At 32.8% G+C, this 21,289-nt stretch overlaps 1 protein-coding gene across 2 annotated transcripts; it reads left to right on the top strand.

The window, feature by feature from the left end:
- The first annotated feature begins 395 nt into the window (after window positions 1-395).
- Window positions 396-21,257, top strand: LOC106716249 (P protein). 2 transcript variants are annotated; one of them, XM_014509741.2, is made up of 17 exons: window positions 396-548; window positions 6,402-6,641; window positions 12,876-13,071; window positions 13,271-13,307; window positions 13,998-14,133; window positions 14,875-15,068; window positions 15,344-15,607; window positions 17,178-17,381; window positions 17,625-17,740; window positions 17,995-18,133; window positions 18,287-18,422; window positions 18,614-18,816; window positions 19,081-19,174; window positions 19,256-19,398; window positions 19,512-19,622; window positions 19,718-19,865; window positions 19,942-21,257. In XM_014509741.2, exons 2-17 carry the CDS (start codon window positions 6,440-6,442, stop codon window positions 20,118-20,120), a joined length of 2,502 nt encoding a protein of 833 aa, XP_014365227.2. In that variant the 5' UTR covers window positions 396-548; window positions 6,402-6,439; the 3' UTR covers window positions 20,121-21,257. The 2 variants fall into 2 exon arrangements, with proteins under 2 accessions (XP_014365227.2, XP_014365222.2); XM_014509736.2 differs by having other exon boundaries at window positions 396-557.
- Window positions 21,258-21,289: the final 32 nt, after the last annotated feature.

Below are 21,289 nucleotides of genomic sequence, written 5' to 3'. Positions count from 1 at the left end.
TATAACTGTACCGTCCATTTATGCTAAAATCTATTTATCAACATCACAAATGTGGATGCAGGCTGATTTGCAAAGATTAAAAAAAATAATTAGTACATATTATTATTTATAGCTATAGTGAAGCAAGGATCACAAAGGATTACAAAATAATTTAAAAACACATTACTCGGAAGTTTATTTAATCTCTATTCTATTCAGGACTTTACAAAAAAAGAACATTCAAACAAAAATAAATTCAAAATGTTGGTACGTTAAACAGGTTTTTAATGAATAGCCATATAATTAAACTATAATTTTCATAAGAATGTGCTTTGAATTTTATCCAATTAAACATTTCTAATTGTAAAGCAAACATCTGTTGATAACGAGCCCGCTGATAAAATCGCTTTTCTGTTTACAAACGTAGCCAGTTGTCCGCGTCGCGCGCGCCTTTCCGAACGTGTGGCGGGAAATAAACGTAAAAAAGTTAAAACGTCATAAAGCGTGCGAAAACTAATCGGAACTAGTGTGACGTGTGTCAAAAACAATTTCGTGTTGTGAAATAATGGGTCAATAAAGTAATTTTTTTTTCTTTGTAAATGTAAATATAAAATTTATGAAATTTACGTCTTGTGGAAAATTGCCAATATTGTCTTGTGATTGCTGGATACTAGTTGATTTACATTTTGAATTCAAATTACAATTTTATTTAAAAATTAGGTTTTCATATTTTTAATCGGACAATTAGTCAGGGTTGACTTTGCTATTTTCTTTATGAGTATTAATAACTTTAGCTTTCCTCACGTCGAAGTAATATTTTAAATTAAGTTATAAGTAGTTCAAATATTTTTAGAATTTCGATGTTGAAATTGTCAAGTGCATTTTATCGTGCAAAGTGAAAAGTGAAATACAGAAAATGGCGATGCTTTGTCATTATATTGTAATTAATTATAATTTTTCCTAAAATAATTATTTTAGGAAAATGTGTTTAGTTTATAAAAACACATCAATAGAACTTACGTTTTGTTCTACTGTCTGTAATCATTTAATTTAAAAAAGTAACCTATAATCCTACACTTCACACTCTTAAAAATCAATATTTGAGCGGTAAGCACTAGAATGGAAACTGTTCGCAGGCAAGCAATTAAGGAAAATGTACGATGTAAAAGTGAGTGGCAGTCAGCGGTAGTGTTCATAGCTTTACCTGCATCGATATCTATTAGATTAATATCATTATATTAGTACGCGAACAAAAAACTTTTTACCCCTTTTTAACGAAATTGCGCAAATTGAAGAACGTGACATTTGAACTTTTTTAGTCAAAATAAAAAAGTATAATGAAGTTCGAACTTAAATGAATTATGTTTGAATTTCGAACAATGGTTTACTCTTAGTTATAATTTAAACTGCTATTAAATTATCTGCAATACAAAAGTGAGTAACGAAAAATAAATAATGAGCCCGAATGATTTTTGTCTGAAAGAAATTTAGGGGTAGATAACAATTGTAATGACATTAACTCGTCAAAATCAGTTCATCCGCTTAGGTTAATATAGGAATACACATACAATTTTTTTTATTTCATAAATCAAAATATAGTCGTCTCGTTCATAAACATACTTACAGTTTTGTTAAAGTGTAGCAATTAAAGGAATTTGACAAACCTAATCCTTTTGTTACTTTTAAAAGAACATTAATATTATTAACGATTATTTTTATTTTGCTCCCAACTTAATCTTCAACATTTAATTGTACTTTTAAACAAAAAAAAAAATCATTAAAACGTTATTGGAATTATTTTTAATGGTGTCATTAAATAGCATTAAACACTCGGCAGTTAAATAATTTGAAATGCATAAGCCGGCGTAATTAAGTACCTTCACAATATGAAAAAATAATAAACAAACTATTATTCCAACGTTTGTTTACTTTAATCTGTGTCCCTTTCGTTTTTCTGTTTTTGTTATCTCACTTAATGCTTTTTTATTTGCAATATTGTCACAAAGTCACAAAATGCATAAGAGACTCTTAAAACGTATATATACATTAAAACTTAAAGCAAAAGTTTTGTACCTATCATTAAAAAAATTACGACAACGCCAAAAATGAAGTGCATAAAGCTATTTATTTACAATAATCATACAAAAAAAAACTTTTAAATAAAATTCGGATGAATTAGTTATACGGTGTATATTTATTGACATTCTTTTTTAATTATGGCATCAACTGTCACTCTTTAGCAATAAATACTTAATATTTCTCATTATTTATTAAATGCAGTCGATTTATTCCACTTTGTCTCGGAGTTAATTTACTGTATAATTTTATAATCGCCGATATACTCGTACCATTATTACGCTTGAGGAAGTCTTTGGAACATTCTAAAGCAACTTGTGTAATATATGCGTCGTTGTATGTTATACATTATGTCATCTGATGACGGTGACACCTACCAGTGAGCTTAATTCTTATGCCTGTAGAGCAATCGTAAAAGCGAACCAGAAACTAAACAATGCGTAACACTTAGCGGAAACAGAGACACGAAAACGAAAGGAAAACGCTTTCTCAAAAATGTGTTTAGATTTTGCGAAGTTAGTCTATCTGCTATACGTTTCCAAGCAATTCATAGACATTTTTATTCAGTTAGAAAAGAACGGTAGCACCATTCCGGTTCATGTTCGCGTTTGTGTGCCACCAGCATTTACCACCCACCGAAGAATAGCACATGGATTGAATACAACGAAAATGAATAATTCGGATAAGTAAAATCTATATATATAAAAGAAAGTCGTGTTAGTGACACTATTTATAACTCAAGAACGGCTGAATCGATTTGACTGAAAATTGATGGGGAGGTAACTTAGAACCAGGAAACGGACATAGGATAATTTTTACCCCCTTTTCTATTTTTTATTCCGCGCGGACGGAGTCGCGGGTAAAAGCTAGTATGTATATAAATACTTACTTATCTAAGAAGTAACTAATTAAATGGAATCTGATTTTTTTAATTATGGTCATAGTAGCGACCTCCTTTACTACAAAAATGCTATCTCTAGCTTAACTTTGATAGTCATATCTTGTAGTGGAAGTTTAATCCGACCTCGTCTTACTGCATAAATAACCGTGGGTTTCTGAGACCAAATCCCGGTTTAAAACATTTTGTTATCTCTGTTTTGTCAAAGATATATTATATACAAATATTTTGACGTCCAGAAACCAACGGTTAGACAATCCTATCTGCTCCTTAACTATCATCCAACGACTATTTGATAAATTATGTAAGAACAATAAAGACAATTGCATTTTTGCGAAATTCACCTTTTACATATATTTATTTGTGTAAATAAATATAGGTAAAAAATAGAATTAATATATTTAAATGTAAAATTATTTACATTTAAATATAATTCTTATAATAGTTTCGTCTAGCCAGACGACCTTGAAAATATACTACGAGTAAGTCACTTGTATGGAGTTTAACACAACAATGGATTTCTTTGTATTTGTTAAAGAAATAAAAGCGCAGGATGTATTTATAGACGGTTTTTATGGCTTCGAACGTGACTAAAGTGCAATAAGTTTGTTATGAGACACCAATAACAGTAAACAGTTTTTGTGACTAAATACTTATCACTTGAAAGGTCTTACTGTAATAAGCCAGCTGCAAACAATTTATTCGGAATAAGGTCGACTTGTTACCCTTTTCACTTTCTACCACTTCTATTGTACACCGAGCTCGTAAATACCTGTCGATCAAGTTAGATTTAAAGCTGCACAACTTCAGTTTTAACTGCACAATACGTGCAGTCAACAAAACAGTCCAACTGAAAACTAAAAATTGAATATTTTTACAGACGTACGATTCAAGTGTAGAGTACGACTGTTCAGTAAAATATTGCAGTCAAAACGGAAAGTGTGTAGCCAGCCTATATAGCTTGTAGTTCAGTGTTAAGTGTACACATTTTTTATTAATTTTACGACATAATAAAATAATTACGACTTATTTACTCTAGAGCTCTAGACAATAGCGTGTCTTGTGGTCTGTGTGTCAGCTTGAATCAAATTTTGGTATGAATTAATGTTTGTGAGCGCGCGGTTAAGTGGCTTTATTTCATTACAATAAGTGTCGGAATGTCGAGCTGTGGTTTATCTGGTGACGTTTTATTGATAACATACAATAATATATATGTGGAATATTTTAAATCTATCTATAATATGTAAAAGAAAGTCGTGTTAGTTACACGATTTATAACTCAAGAACGGCTGAATCGATTTGACTGAAATTTGGTGGGTAGGTAGCTTAGAACCAGGAAACGGACATAGGATATTTTTTACCCCGTTTTCTATTTTTTATTCCGCGCGGACGGAGTCGCGGGTAAAATCTAGTATATAATAAATATAATTTTTCTTTAGGTACTTCTTATGTGTTTATAATCTTTGACAATCACTTAGTTTGAATTCGTAACGAAGACATTATATTTTGTTTTTTATTATATTTTGTCGACCACGAATTCGTTCGCGCTGAATTAAACTGAAAAATACAATTTATAATCTGGATGTAAAGAACATATTGTCAGTTAAACAAATATAAACATACACTTGATATGGATCAGTATGACTAAATGAACGATAACATTGAAAATTAACTGCATATAATTAATTACGCGGCGTCTCTCCTCGTTATTTAATGCACAAATAAATTATACGTTAAACTGCATTCGATTTTAATAATTCAATTTAAAAGTTTAAACATTTAGTTAATTGGGAAATTTCCATTCGCGAGCTAATTAATAATCGTACTAATCTTATAATGTAACTTTTCATATTGTAATCTCAGAAAAACTTGAAATTGATAACGATATTGATTATCTCACAATGACAGAACTAATCCGATTATATATTTACGATTATTTATTTTATTGTTAAACACACTTCAAGAAATTACTAAAATACCTAAAGTTTTTTTGAAGTGGGTTAAATACAAATGGTATATTTATGTCAAAGATAAAAATAAGATTTTGTATAGATGTTTTTGCGGTGGAAATTCACTTAAAACTAGACTTGAGTTTCACTCCAAGGGGAATATAGATTTATTGTCTACCATTTAAAAATTTGTTCGTTTTCTCATTAGAGATGACTAATAAAGCTTTTAATTGATGTAAAGCAGTCATATAAAGAGCGCCATCTGTCAGGCACATTTTTCACAATAAGAATTTGATACTCCATATGATGTCCAAACTTCCGAGGATTTGTTTCTTTAACAACGGATAGAAAGCAAGTTAATCAATAAAAGAATACGTTAACTCAATGTATATTCACGCTCAAACGTGCCATTTACAAAACAAGGTAAAATCGGTGTAACTAATCGTTATAAATAGCTCTATTCCGCAGCAAGGCGTCGCTGTATGAATAAAATGTATACATTTGCTCACAGTCGATGCATTGGGATTGCTTTAGGGGCATTAGCCTCTGTGAGACTGCACAAATGTGCAATGCAGTGTACTGAAATGCATCGATGCGGGTCTAAATGTGATATAGATTCTATGTTTTGTTAATAGTACGGGATAATTACTATTCTAGATAGAAGATATGGCCATGGTGCAATTATTACGAAAGTTCTGCGAATTATTTTTTATACGAAAACTTTCGACACTTTTTATTGCTTGAGGATAATTAATTAAAGAAGTTAAGTTACTGTTTTATAAACTTTCTTTATATATTGATTTTTTTTCTTTTAACAACATGCTACCAAGTAAAATGTCTCTAGAAGTAATGAGTTCATTGTTATGCTATAAGTCCTCAATTCAAAGCAGGTGCAAGGTATGTTTTATTGCTGCGTTACCTCGCACCGACAACTAACTAGTTTAACATAATCACTATATACATGACTGTTGGAATATAGAGATCTGTATCAGTTACTTTACTCATAAGGTAGCGGCTTCTACAGCAGTTTTCTAAAACATTTAAATCTTATTTTAAGAAAACTTTTAACTATACGCCTATAGGACTCTTAACTATAATTACCTAAACATCTGTACGGTACACTACACTTACTAGAAGATGGATATAGCTCGATCTTGAGTATAAATATTTCTTGCTTTTAGTAATTTTTCCGCGTTTAACAACTGTCGTGTCCAAGAAGCTTTCTTCTCTGTTAAATATTGCATTACACGAGCATTTATAAAAATTAAAAACTTTAAACTAAAATCCGCTACTGAATGTTTAAAACAAAATTAACTTTTACAAACGATATATTTTTACTTTTGTTTTAAAAATATTTTTTTTATAATATTCTTATATCACAATATTGGCTGAACGTTTATATTCTCTCTAAATTTATTGTTCTCTCAGAAAAAAAATCTAGCAATCACATTGACAGCAAACATCACATCGGTCAATATCAAATTTGATTAAATTTCCAGTGTTTGGACATTAAAAATATTATGATAAGTGTGTGAACATGTCTAAATTTGTGAAAAGTGTAAAGAAGTGGAGTGGGGTGTCCAGGCCGAGCAGTCAGGAGCTGAACCGCAGCCAATACTCGCTGGTGTCCTGCGGCGAGCTGACCGCTGAGGCCATCCAGCTATGGCTGGGCCTACCCAAGAAGATCAAATACGACCCAGAGCTAGCACCCTTCAGACAACGATATGAGAAGGAATTTGGTAAGTTTTATATTAATCTTCGAATTTCCACTGCCGAAACACTTGCACAAAAACATATCGTCTTTCCCTTACATTCTGTTGTACAAAAACAAAGGTAATAACAAATAGTTTTAAGCAAACATGGAATTCGCAAGAAAAAAGATTTATCACAAGATGACCTAACATGAGTGTTTAAGTACTGGAATTTGTCTGGAGTAAGTAAGTAAGTATACAAATACAGTATTAAATTAAACACTTTCCTGTTATTACAATTAAATCATTTATAGTTGGATTCAATTGTTTTAGCTATACACGCGTCTATGCATTTATACATATTAATAGATTTGGAATTGTCTGCATGTATTATCGAGGAAAAAATCATGTTTCGTACAAGTGAAATACCAAGTCTGTATGTCAGCAAGGCTGCGTTTTTTCCGGCCATTATCCGGAACGGCTGGACCGATTTTGACGGGACTTGATGGGAAAGTAGCCGATGCAAGCTAGCATAGTATAGGCTACTCTTTTTTAAATTATTCGCTGACGAAGTAGTGGGTGACCAGTAGCCTGTTAATAAAGTCGCAACATTTTAATCATACTAAATCCCCCACCCGCCGTGAGCTCGACTTGTTTATTTTAATCAGCTGATATATTTACAACAAAAAGAAATTACTAGTGAGAGTTTTTTTTTAATTGTCAAGATAATTTCCGGCGGGTGTACATGTCGTTATCTATGTCTAGGCCATCACGTCGTTGATCCGATCAATAACATAATTATAGCTTTTTAATGTGAAAACAAACAGTATATTATCTACAGTAAGTGTCCCTTGCCCTCATAAATACTGTTAATCATTTAATTTTCTCATTAAGATTTCCTTATTTCACTACAGCCCGTGTTATATAACGTGATAGTTGCGCGGTGGTAGCCACGTATTGTATTAACTGTTATTGTGGTAATAATAACGTCGGATAAATATCGATGACAAAACATAATCTGTTTATGTATAAAAAATTAAATAAACATATATTCCAAGTAGAAATAGCTACCCTATACTCGACCAACGCATTGGTTAATTTTAAAATTGTTTAAACACAACTCTTCGGGGAAGAATACGAAACCTCACTCGCCAAAATCGGTAAGTCCGTGTAGGCCATAGGAGGTCATAATAAAAACTTTTGTCAGTCGCACAGTGTGTTTTTTGACCCAAAAAACAACCATCCTCTTTTTATATTTTTATTTTATAGAACAGATCATAACAAAAGTAAGAGTAGAACTCCCGATGTTCAAATGTGCTTTGATCAAAAGATATGATTTTTTTTGTAAATATTCGAAAAATTTAAAATTATTAAAATCTTCGATTCCATATGTGTTTCTATAAATCTACTAGTGTCCCTCTATGCGGCTTTAACATACACAAATAACACAAAAATATGAATCGTAACGTATGAAAGATACGCGAGATAAAAAATAAAAACGTTATTTTAGGTTTTATTTTTTTATAGCTATATCTTGTCCGGGCTGGATTCAAAACCTTGATAAATAACTAGCCTCCTATAGAACCAGTAACACGAAAAAAAATCAAATCCTAATAGTGCAGGATCTTTGAGTTACAAGCTTCTCGAGTTTTGTACTTATTTCTATGGTTTTAGGGTTCCCACGCAGATATTTTTAATTTCCGTTATTTTTAAAAAAGCGAAAGTTTCTATGGATGTATGTTTGTAGAATTTTTCATTGTAATTTTCATTAATACAAAATTTAAAAGAGTTCTAAACACAAAACAACAACCAAACAACATAAATAGATCCAACAACATAATTTTCAACATAAATAAATAAATAAATAAAAAAAAAATTCAAACCAAAATTTTACGATGAAGTTATTTTTGATCGAAGCTGATTATGGCCGCTATTTTGCGATCTTTTAAGTAATAAAATAATCTATTAAATCTAAAATAATTTTGATCTAAATAGCAGGTAGCAACCCTGACCTAATTTTTAGAATCTTCATTACTCGCAGATCCTGCGGGTTACACGTCTCAAAATATTAGGGCATATCAACATTAGCCTAAGCTACAATATGGTTTAGTTTTTGAATCCAGCCACCCAAAGAATATCAAGAAAAAAAATAATTTCAAAATTGAGGTCAAAATTAAATTTCTCCGTACCTAAGCCGGCTTAATTCCTGCAAGTTTTTCTATATAATAGAAAATTTGAACTTTCACACGGGGCTAATTAAGATTGAACGAAATATTGAATAGTTTTTTTATAATAGCTGTTTTCATGGAATTTCTGATTTCCATAGAATTAAAATTAAAAAAATCATATCTCTGAACCTGATAAAATTTGATCGCCGGGAGTTCTACTCTTACTTTTGTAATGATCTATTCTACAAAATAAAAATATAAAAAGAGGATGGTTGTTTTTTTGGTCAAAAAACACACTGTGAGTCGTGCATAAATTATATGAACCCATGAAGGATGTTTACATTTTTTTTATCTCGCTTCGCTGACCTTGCATCATAAACGTGTTGTTTGTAAACTTAACGCGCCACAACAAAACATGAAAAAGTATTCTAATATTAGTAGTTTTTCCTGACACCATTCCAAAACAATCTCAAATAGAATCGTAAGTAGGGTGTTCATAAAAAGTGAGGAAATTAGGATAAGTACAGATTATTTTTAATCAATTTTTGTAAATAGCAAATTCGATTTGTCTGCAGTTCGATCATTACTTTCTATTTAGAAATTGAATTAGATTCTATTAACGTTTATCTACATTTTAGTATTATGTCATCTCTGAATGTTATTGTCTTTAAAAAAAAAAATAGTGCAATTATTAACTAGGTATGGAAGATTCGAGAAGCTTTCGAATGAAAAAGAAACTGAAAACATAAAATCGTCTTTTGATGCAGTCGAGGTGTCCGCCATTGCGACCAGAACCGGATCGAACCGGTTTAAAATAGCATCGCTTCGTCTGCCAGTCCGCCATGCCACTTGGAATCGTGTCAAAAATGAAAAATACCAAGTTGCTTATGGATGTTCTGTGTGTGTCGGGTGCGTCTGATTGGAGTTTTCGTAATGTCCAAGGTTTCCTCGAATAGAGGGCTTCACTTTTTTACCATTACGTAATTTTATTTTTATGCCAAACAATATTTTAATTAATTCTTAATAAACAAACAAAAATATAGGTATAATTTACAATACGAAAAACTATTAAGTCCAACTGACTACCTCGAAGTCTCTACAGACAGAAATACTAACCTAACCTAACCTAACACTTTTAAATTATCACATCTTTACATCTTCTTGGCATGGGCAAGGATATGTATTGCGTGATGTGGAACAAAGATCTTATTAATATAGCTTAGTTTAGGTAATTATATTAGAGCTTTTATAATATATATAATAGTGTCTTTATTACGCAGAATCGTAGCAATCACAGCATATTTTGGAATAATTATTCTTTAAATGAATAGCGCTGTACTTACGACACGCTTTAAGCTATATATTTTTACTACTTTAAACCTCGGAGGTGAGTAAATTGAAAAAAATTGCCATGCGAGAAAAGGACAAAAATTAATGACATTTGTATTTGAAAGTTTTTCGCAATGTAAAAAATAAAACCGTTTTTCTGTGTAACAAAAATGAATAGAATTTCATGCGGACGAAGCCGCACGGGATCAGCTAGCATAAAACATTGTGACAACTTACAATTAAATTGTACGCACATTTACTAGTCATTATTTATGTTTAAACAAGATGTAAAATAACTAGTTAAGATTTGTTTGTGAAATCAACTACAATCACAAATGTTTTACCTTCATAGGACAAGGTCTTGTGTAACAAATAACATTTAAATTGCTAGAAAAGGTAATTCCATATTTGGCTTGTGTGTTTTTCCACAAAAGCACAAATAGTAAATTCTTTAGCAAATAATTTAATAACCTTGGACACACGTTAGAACAGTAGTTTTTAGGTTAGGACTTAATGTTACTAAATTAATATAACTATGTAATTAACATGTTAAAAAAATCTTAATATCTACTCGGTTAAGACTGATCGATAGATATGGTATGCGATAACTTGGAGTTATTATCAAGCTAGTTATTTATTTTAAAAAAATGAAGCTCGACTGACTATATCCATATAACACTACGAGGAATTATAAGTAACAAACAACTTCACTCACTTCAGAATCGGTCAAGTCTTTTAGGCTATAGGCCATATGTCATACAGACTCACACGCATATATATATGTATACTGTAATACACACGAAAACCATTATCTCCTTGTCAGTACGTTTGTGCATATGCTGAACCCTTTGTTTTAAGTATTAAAACCTTGAATAATTTATCGTACCCTAAGCCCTTTATGGCGGTTATTTGTATAGCATTTAGTTGCCCACGTATCTATTAATTTGGCAAGGTGTTTGTGTTAGCATATTTGTATAGTTTATTACGGGTACGAATTACGGGTGCGTAAATAAAGTGTGATATTTGATAATACCAAATAAAGATGCGTGAATATTGATGAGTAATCGTGTTAATGAAAAACTCCTTAGGATTGTTTGTACGAATTTTATGGAAGAAGGACAAATAAGAGGCAAAAATGGTGTTAATTATTTTGTTATTTCTGAACGAATTTTTATTAAATTTTATTTTTTTACGGCTTCAAAAAAGATGTCCTCAATTAGTGTTTCATCTTTGTTACCTGAGGTTATTGTCTCCTGGTGAACCGATTGTGATATTTTTTTATGATTCTGACGTAGCCATTCGAGCATTAAGCTATCAAATATTACCATATAATTTTATAGTAGTATAGTATTGAGCTTTCCCACGGAGATTTTCTAAATCGCCTCTTACAGTTTCTCCGGCTAGTTTTCTTCTCAAAGTATAATATTACTTAACAGAGTTTAAAACTAGCCATCTGTAACATGTCGACTTTTGAGACATTGTATCGTAGAAAAATTGAAGGAAACAGTTTTTTTTATATTATTCGAAAATTTACATGTAATATGTAGGTAGTTGTTTTAAATTGATCAATTTGTTGATAATGACGTATTGCTAATGAACTAATGATATTATAATAGTAGTTTTAAGCATTCAGCCAAAAAAAAATGTTGTTTCTTTAATGCATTTATAATTTGATATGGTAAGGTCTATTAATATTATGAAGAGAATAGATTTGTTTGTTTGTCCTAGATAATTAGAAATTAAGATAATTGGAAATTAGAAAAGACACTAAGTAAATCGAATATTAAAGTTTTAATACGCCGATTTTATAGCAATTTATTTATGCTACAGTTTTGTATAACAAGCAGATTGATTGTGTAATTTAAAACAAATATCTATACACGTGTTCCGTTGTATCTCAAAGCTAGCAATCTAGACGTAATTACGATGTAATCAGGAATATTATTGCGCGATAAATTATATATCTTACGTATGTATATATTATACCTATATATAATATTATGATCCTAACATATATTTGAAGTCTATCACTCTAAAAAGTCTACAGTATGTTACAGTATACAGTCGAACCAGGATAAGTAAGAGTCCAAGGGACCGTGATTTTTTTCTCTCTTCTTTCTAACCCGAGTTTCTTACTTATAGAGGTTGTCAGCTAGGCCCATGATTCTCGCTTATAGAGGTTTCTCGCTTATCCAGCTTCGACTTTCAAATCAATCTACCTGAAGAAAAGATTCCTATCCATTATCTTAAAAATGTAACTCTTTTTATATTCCACGAGTCAGGCCATGGTAGAAAAATGCCATTTTGTGATGAACAAAATTTTAATAGCGATGTTCAGTTTTCATGACGATTTAAATTGTAAGTTTTACTATATCGTGACTGTAATATTGCTCTTGAAATTATCGGAAAATAAATGGAACGGCTTTTACTTTTTGAGTAAACGAAGGAATATAACAACTTTGAAGTTATTTTTTTATTATCACGAAATTTTTATTTTTTTTCTACTGATTTTACTTTTAAATCTTTATTTCGCTTTAAATATTTAATCGAGATAAAATAAATTCGGCACGCCATCGAAGACTACAATACATCTGTTAGAGATGATTTATTCATTTCGAACAGGGAGAAGTGTCTCCAATGGCCGGTTTCATCCTTATCAGTTGTTTTAGCAAATCATTGGAAATTATTAGTAGATTATTTTGTTGTAACCATTACAAATAAGCAGAAAGCTTTTTAGCACAAAAGTGATATCTAGTATTGTAATATTAAACTTTACACTCCACAGGTAACCTCGAGAACATCCCTCTTTCTTCCAACCAGTCATCAAATGGCTCCGCGCCGGAGACAAAGCGTCTGCCCCTCGTCAAATCAGCGCCACATCTCAACAACAACAACAATATTAAAACTCTATCGTCCAATGACGATGGCGTTAATATTAAAGACCCCGAAAAAGCTAATAATTACAGCAAAAATGGCGAAAAGTGAGTAACTGCCTGTTTTTACTTTAATATAGGTTTTTATGGAAGATAGAAGCGTTATTAATTGATGTTAAGCGACCACCTACTTAGTTGAATTTTTTTAGATAAGGAAAAGTAAAGTGAACATAGTTAGGACAGAAAGATCTTTCGGTATCTCACTCATTCGAACTACATTCTTAATAATTTCTCTTCATGCTTTTAGGGAGGAGAAGGCACAAACGCGTAAACAATCAACAAAGGTAAGTTCGTCATATTATTTGGGTGTAAAACTACACTTATTAGATCTATTTAATAATTGCTCGTTGATTATATTGATTGTTTATCATTGAAGTAATTTTTGAGAAACCGTTTTTTCAATATTTATCTTGAAATTACAATACAAAATCTATGTTTTTTACCTACCAAGAATTGTTACTTTGTATAGATCACATCATTAGCCTTGATTTTTCTTAACACTGCCGACAATCTCAACAAATTGATCATTCAAAAAGTTCGTTAGCCAAAGGGAGTGACCCTACCTGCGTCAAGGTCGCCTTAAGCATATTTACAATCACAAATGTGCTGATTTTGCAGTAATACATTTTAATATTGTACGACATATTAAAACAACAACATAACTCACGGCCATAACCCAGAAGGATTATCATAAACCACGGACCTCCATTTGGCACATACATATAAAAAATAAAGTAATAATAGTATATAACCTAAAATATCTAATCTGTTAATTATCATTCATGTTAGCAATGACACTCTGATGTCACCTAACTTAATAAAATCGGACTAGAATCGAATCAAAACACAGGAGGCCACAAAGTACCTGACAGCACTCATGCAATCCCCCTTCTATGTCAGTTTATTAAAGACACGAAATATATATAAAAAAAAAGAGATATTGTTAGACTTCAAAATGTCCCTTCCACTTCCAGATGGCCAAAGCGAGGCACTACGTGAAGATGATGCTGCTAATCTCCTCCTGGATCTTCTTCACGATTGTCTTCATGCTGTACAATGAAAAGGAAGAAATAAAGAGAAACACATTCGTGGGACCTGGACAAATTAAAGGTGAGATCATTGTTTTAAAGTTGTTATACATTCTGACTCTGACATATTTAGAGCCTAGAAACAACTAACCTATTAAAAAAAACTATTGATCAAGTACTTTTGTTAAGATTTGGAATTATTATAAGATGACATAATCAAGAATTTAGAAACTACTAGCTTTTACCCGCGACTCCGTCCGCGCGGAATAAAAAATAGAAAACGGGGTAAAAATTATCCTATGTCCGCTATGGTCTGGTTCTAAGCTACCTGCCCACCAATTTTCAGTCAAATCGATTCAGCCGTTCTTGAGTTATAAATAGTGTAACTAACACGACTTTCTTTTATATATATAGATTATAGGTTTTTTATAACTTTATGATTTATGTTTAATTTTACACGTGCTGTGGATAATTTGCTCACAGCTAGATCGCTAAATACTAAACGAAACCGGTTTTGTATAATAGCTTCTACTATGCTGTGAATAATGTATGAATGGGTCTTTCATTCTTCACGTAAACCGTTAATGCATCAAGTTAACGAGTATTGTCTTTCTGTTCTTTATTCACTTTAAGAATGGAATCTTTAACTTTTATATTTTTTTAAAATTTGGAAATAAATTAACATCGGTAAAATGTTCTACTGTGTTACAACGAGATGATTATGTATACGACACGACGCTGCAGTTTATATTAAGATAGCTTTTAGCTAGAAAGTTTCAGATCTGTATTAGATTATAATTTGAGCCGTCTTTACTTGTTAAAGATTATTTCTTCAACGCATCTGAGATTGACAATTTGTCCGTGCTGGTGAAATTATCTGGTCCATTTCTACCGGAGCATATGGAGAAACATTTGAACTCTACGGAACTGGTAGCCGCTCAGAAGATGACCGTGTGGCTTGAAAGATGGTCTGCGAGTGATGGACCTCCTATGATTTCCAAGAATAAAGAAGTAACGGTAAGAATATGATTCATAAACATGAAATTATTTTGTGGTTAGTCAAGGATAGACTTGGTTATAATTGAATAAGATATTTCTTTTATGTCACTTAGTTTTGTTTAAAAATTAAACAAGGCCACAAAAATATTTACTAAAAGAGATAATTACTAGTTATCCTGTATAAATCGAGTTTATAATTATAAAGAGTCTTCAGAGACTGCTTCAGGGAGGCAAGGATAAAGGATTAACACATAAAATAAAAGGTCTAAATTCTCTGCATCCATTGGTTGCAGGCTTCTGAAAAATGGTCCGTGTTATTGCAAGAAGACAGATTCCTCGACTTCAGTAAGGGGGAGCGTCGTACATCCACAATTACATTAGGGAAGAATGCTTCAAGTGCAAACTCCTCGTCAGTTCACATGATCCGAATGCAGACCACATCTAAACAAACTATACCTCTGACTGTGAGCTACACTGTGAACCCGATAGATGTCGCCAGTGGGGTTACGTACTCCTGTCTCCTGCTCTGCAGTTTGTACATGCTCATAATATTTGAGGTGAGTTGTATGATAGAAAATTGCATAATAATAAGATTGTCAAAAGGATTTCTCACCCGTGAAACCGTCGTCGTTAACTTTTATTACGCATTATGACATATGAAACATTATTTACATAAATATTTTAGCTTTAATCGATTGTGAGGTTTATTTCTATTAGGATAAAATATGTTTTTCAATCGCAAATGTTTTATTGTCATGCGTCTATTATCACGAGTTTTGTATATTTATGTTTCGTTTCCGTTATGATAGTGTCAGGAGAAATGTGTACTTGTTTATTTTATGTTCAACGTCGGTTGATCGCTCTGTGGCATGGCGGTAAGGCTATGAGCTTAATTTGTCGGGTTCTTTTTCTTATGAAAATTTACATTTTGTAATTTTAACGCTAATTTTGAATTTGATCCTATGTTACCAACATTTTATAAGGTAAAAAGTTGGTTCTGAGATTTAAGGTTCGGATAAAGATAAAATCAAACCAATATTCAAAATACAAGAGAACGATTTTCCTCATCGAATGATTAAGGAAAAATGTATTACTGACATTGATGTAGACTAACCGTCGGTTTCTGAGACATGCAGAGACTGCAAAACAGAGGTGACAATATGTTTTATACAGAGGTTTTAGTCTCGGAAACCTACGTTCAATCCTTTATGTAAAATCACAGGCAGAATCCCGTTGTTCTTTTTAACGATTATTTTAAGAAGTACGTGTAAAATAATACAGTGACCTTTGCACTTTAAACTTTGGTTATATTAAACCTGCGCATCTGTATTTATTCTGCATATCATAACCTACTTACAATGTGATAAACTACAAAAATGTAATCAAACTTCTCATAATATTGTTTACTAAAATCATACATTGTAGTTGGTTTTTGTAACTTTTATCACCTACACAAATGTTTGCAGTTTGTTTGTAAACATCCATACGAATTATTTAACCTTCGTATATTTAAATCAAACCTTGGACTTTAACTAATGAATAAACGAACAAATCGTAACATTTAAAGGAAAAATATTAGCACTATTTAAGGTTTATATTTAAAAATTAGGTAGATTTTTAAAGTATATTTTACAGTAATAACAACTACAATCTCACTAATCCGGCACTATTAAAAACCGGAGGGTGCCGGATTACTGGATAATGAATACTGGTTATACTGAAAAAGTCATCGGTAATAAATAAAATAAAACATTTCATAGAGAGAATAAATGTATGTAATGTATTATGGAACAATTGAATTAACATGTAGGCACATATGTAATTAACTAGTTTTGAAATAATCACAAGCACTCTCCGCCCACGCCTCCCTTTCCCCTCTATACCTGTGCGCTTTGGTCGCACAGGTATGAGGCGTGGGCGGAAGGTGCCTAATTATTGGACGTGCCGATCTATCGAAGTGCCGGATTAGTGAGATTATAATATATTATATATTATGTTTAAGATATGTTCTAACTAGAAGTAATAAAGTCCTAAATGTCACAAATAAATTTTCAAACTTTTCCTAATCATTGACTAAATGAGGTATCAGTTAAATGAAAACATTAAACGACTTTTTTCTTTGTACAGATAATAAATCGGACAATGGCGGCCATCATCGTCTCATCAAGTGCTCTGGCGGTACTCGCGTTGGTGGGGGAGCGACCGTCCGTGCCCGAGCTGGTTTCCTGGCTGGACGTGGAAACGCTGCTGCTACTCTTTAGCATGATGCTGCTGGTCGCCATCACTGCTGAGACAGGCATATTTGATTTCCTCGCTGTTTTTACGTTTGAGGTAATATAGTTCTTTTTGCGATCTCCAGATCAGTTAATTAGATTTTTGAAACAAAATATTCTCTTGATGTAACTACCTCTTCTTCAGTTCAACAATATGCATACATTTTACAATACCATTAAGTTTTCATCTGAAGACCATTAAGTTGGGCACTCTTTCTAATAATTAATAGTTTTTCTCTCAATAAATGTTACAATTTTCTTTATCGTTTGTATGTACGTATGTATGTACATATGTATGCAGGTGACAAGAGGCAAGTTGTGGCCGCTGATATCGTTGCTGTGCGCTATCACCGGCTTGCTCTCCACCTTCCTCGACAACGTCACCACAGTCCTCCTCATGACACCAGTCACCATTAGGTAAGCTGCGTAACTCGCTACGTGACGTCAGCGGTGACGTCAGTTAGTGTCAAGTACTGTACACATAGTACGTCACAACTTCACCGTTAACAACTGCCGAAACATCCGTACGAAAATATTTTGCTATCTCGATTTTTTTCATAGAGGAATAAAAGGGATGACATTATATTTTTGTGAGTGAATTTTGATAGTGGAAATTTAGAGTTAGACGCACATCATAGATTTCTGACACTTAATTGTAATATTTATTTCAGATTATGTGAAGTGATGAATTTAGACCCGATCCCCATCTTGATGTCGATGGTGCTGTTCAGCAACATTGGGGGCACGGCCACGCCAGTCGGGGACCCCCCCAACGTTATCATCGCTTCTAACAAAGCTGTTGTGCAATCTGTAAGTTATCAGTTCAGTGTTTAGTTACTGTCGAAAGGAGACAATATTTTGTTTTTGATTAGTCACGAAAGCTAAAAAATGCCAATTCTGCACTAGTATCTTTCGAACTAATATCTCTGTTATGTAAATTTGTAACTCTTCTGATGTGCCCAGGGCATAAACTTCACGAACTTCACGTTGCACATGACGCTGGGCATCGTGCTGGTCTGCGTGCAGACTTACTTCCAGCTGCGCTACATCTACAGAGACACCAGCAAACTCAGGCTCAACGTGCCCAGAGATATACAAGGTTAATTATTATCCTCCTTTTGTTTCTTTCTGAGTCAAGTTTACCTTCATATTAAAATGAGGTTAAGGTTTGTTTACTCGGACTTTTATCTACTTTAGGATCGCTTCGTTTTATAATGAATAAGTAAATATTTAGTAGTTCAATGGTTACCAATGGAGTCTCTCAGTGTAGATTCTTACAACTTATTACAGATCTTCGTCACCAGATATCTATCTGGCGCCGTGCGATCGAGTCCCTGCCGCACTTGAGCCAAGACCAGCAGGTGGTGCGAGAGCGACTGGAAAGAAAAGTCGCCAAGCTTAACCTCAAGCTGACTGCGCTGGAGAAGGAGAGCATCAAGAGGGTGTTCCCCAAGGAGACCTTCCAGAGTACATTGGTCGAGTTGAAGGAAAAGGTAAGTTGTATGCAAGATTTTTTTATACCTTTATCATAAGATAAAATCTGAAACTAAGACCGACAAATCAAACAAAACTTACTATATTGTGAGTAAAGCAGCGAGCAGCGTTTGGATTATCAAATGATTGATTTATTTCCTTGTTTACCTTGTTGTCTTTATTATATATCTACTGAGTACCTACTGTAATTAAATCTATCTGTTTATAAGAATGTTAGATGTCACCAGAAATTATATTGAAAGTATTAACTTATGTGATTCCAGTACAAAATCCGGGATAAGGCGCTTCTTATCAAAGCTTCGATTGCGATCAGTTTCGTCGTCATCGTCTTCTTCCTCCACTCTATTCCAGAGCTCAGTGAGTCATCACAAAATATTTATTTAAGATTTGCTATTAATTACTGAATGACTTAAACATTGATGTAAACATTGATTCCAGACCGCGTGTCTCTGGGCTGGACAGCACTCCTCGGCGCCATCTTGCTGCTGACGTTGGCAGACCGCGAGGATTTGGAGCCGATACTACATCGGGTGGAGTGGTCTACGCTGCTGTTCTTTGCTTCGTTGTTCGTATTGATGGAGGTGAATAGTCTTTTTAGATGTCGTTGGTTAGATTAAAATACTTTACTAACGATTATTTATAATTGTTTATACATAAATCTTTGTTTCAGTGTTTTTATGTATTTTTATTGCAGGCGTTGTCGAAGCTAGGTCTCATAGAATTTATAGGTGGACTTACGGAATCAATTATTCTCAAAGTGGACGAGAGCGCCAGATTGGCTGTAGCGCTTTTGATGATGCTATGGGTAAGGTCAATAGTTTTGCTGGAAGTTTTATACTACTCGTATGTTGAACAACAATATTGTATGATCCCATTGACTAAAATATTAATTTGACTCAGGTATCGGGGGTAACATCGGCGTTCGTAGACAACATCCCGCTGACTACAATGATGGTGCGTGTCGTCACCACACTGGGTTCCAACCCGCAGTTGGGACTGCCAATGGCACCTTTGATTTGGGCCCTTTCATTCGGTGCCTGCTTGGGAGGTAAGCAAGAATGAGATGTTTGGTCTGGGATAAAGAAGGCGAGATGTCTGCTAGTCAAAGTATGTTTTGTTTGCAGGTAACGGCACGCTGATCGGCGCGAGCGCGAACGTTGTGTGCGCCGGCGTGGCGGAGCAGCACGGCTACCGCTTCTCCTTCCTGCAATTCTTCCGCGTCGGCTTCCCCGTCATGATCGGCCACCTCCTCGTCGCCTCCCTCTATCTCCTCCTCTGTCACTGCGTCTTCACCTGGCACTGAGATTTAAAAAATAAATTAAGATAAATTAATTATCCTGGGTGAGATTTGAATTTTCTAAAGTGTAGAAAAATGTGGATAGTTTTTGATACATAAATTTGTGAATAGATATCTAATAATTTCGTAACTTTTCGTTACTTACCTATTAATGTTATCGAGCCCTCCGATATGACTAGAAGTGCAGGAAATTATTTCGAAGCTCTAATATTTTACATGTTACTATCCGCCAATTTCCATTTCCGAAACATCTATATACAAATATATCCTCATCTCAATGTCTTCAAAGAGAATTAGAGAGAAGGCAATATTTATATATATACGAATGTTTCGTTAGTGGGAACGCAGAGTACTGGTGTAATAGACAATGGCTTTAATAACTGTCACTTACAGTTTGAAACTGTTATATTGTAACGTCTAAAGAACGACTATGTTTAATGTTAGTTTTTAAATTAATAATATTAATATTTATTTCCGCGTATGATTATTTTCGTGCTAAAACGTATACGGTTAAATTATGTTAGTTTTAAATAGGTACTATTCGATAAAATACAAAAGTACAAAATAAGAAATGTGTTAAAAACTGTGATAATTATGTTATTTTGGTACTTAACATATGCACCGCACATTGAGAACTATGGCAAGAAATCCACAAGCGAGATTTTTATATAAATAGAAAAATTTATTTACAGTATACATTATATTTAAATATAATCATCTCATCGATAATTTTATATTTGGAAAATGTTACATCGAATCTAACCACACTAACAATTTTATATTATGTTGACACATCTGACGCAAATTAAATAAACGTCAAGCAAACAACAAGACGTCAAGACACTTGCCATGTATTTCAAGTATACTACTTTTTTGGTAGCCTTTTATTTCTTGGTAGTTTCGTACATAAAAGATGCCTGATTGGTATTTTTATCTAACACTTTAACCAATTTGTTTACAACTTTGAATTTCATTTTAGTTTTCAACGTGCGTGTTGAAACAGTTTCTACGTTCTAGTTAAAATTTTGTGAGATTAGTCGCAGTAACAGTATTTTTAGTAATTTTTAAACGTTTAGATTTGTTTTAGTTTAGAACATAATCATGATATAAATTAATGATTTGAACAAAATAGTTAGGGGCAAGCGATTACTTAGAATGTAGTTTAATAAATTTAA

The sequence above is a fragment of the Papilio machaon genome, chromosome 19 (genome assembly GCF_912999745.1).
Source record: "Papilio machaon chromosome 19, ilPapMach1.1, whole genome shotgun sequence".
Taxonomy (NCBI): domain Eukaryota; kingdom Metazoa; phylum Arthropoda; class Insecta; order Lepidoptera; family Papilionidae; genus Papilio; species Papilio machaon.
This window is presented reverse-complemented; position numbering and strand designations above follow the sequence as displayed.

Coding starts and splice junctions, on each gene's coding strand:
- LOC106716249 (XM_014509741.2), top strand. CDS start 6,440: ATGTCTAAATTTGTGAAAAGTGTAAAGAAGTGGAGTGGGGTGTCCAGG. Junction 15,069..15,343: donor CCAAGAATAAAGAAGTAACG/GTAAGAATATGA, acceptor CATTGGTTGCAG/GCTTCTGAAAAATGGTCCGT. Junction 17,382..17,624: donor TCGCTGTTTTTACGTTTGAG/GTAATATAGTTC, acceptor ATATGTATGCAG/GTGACAAGAGGCAAGTTGTG.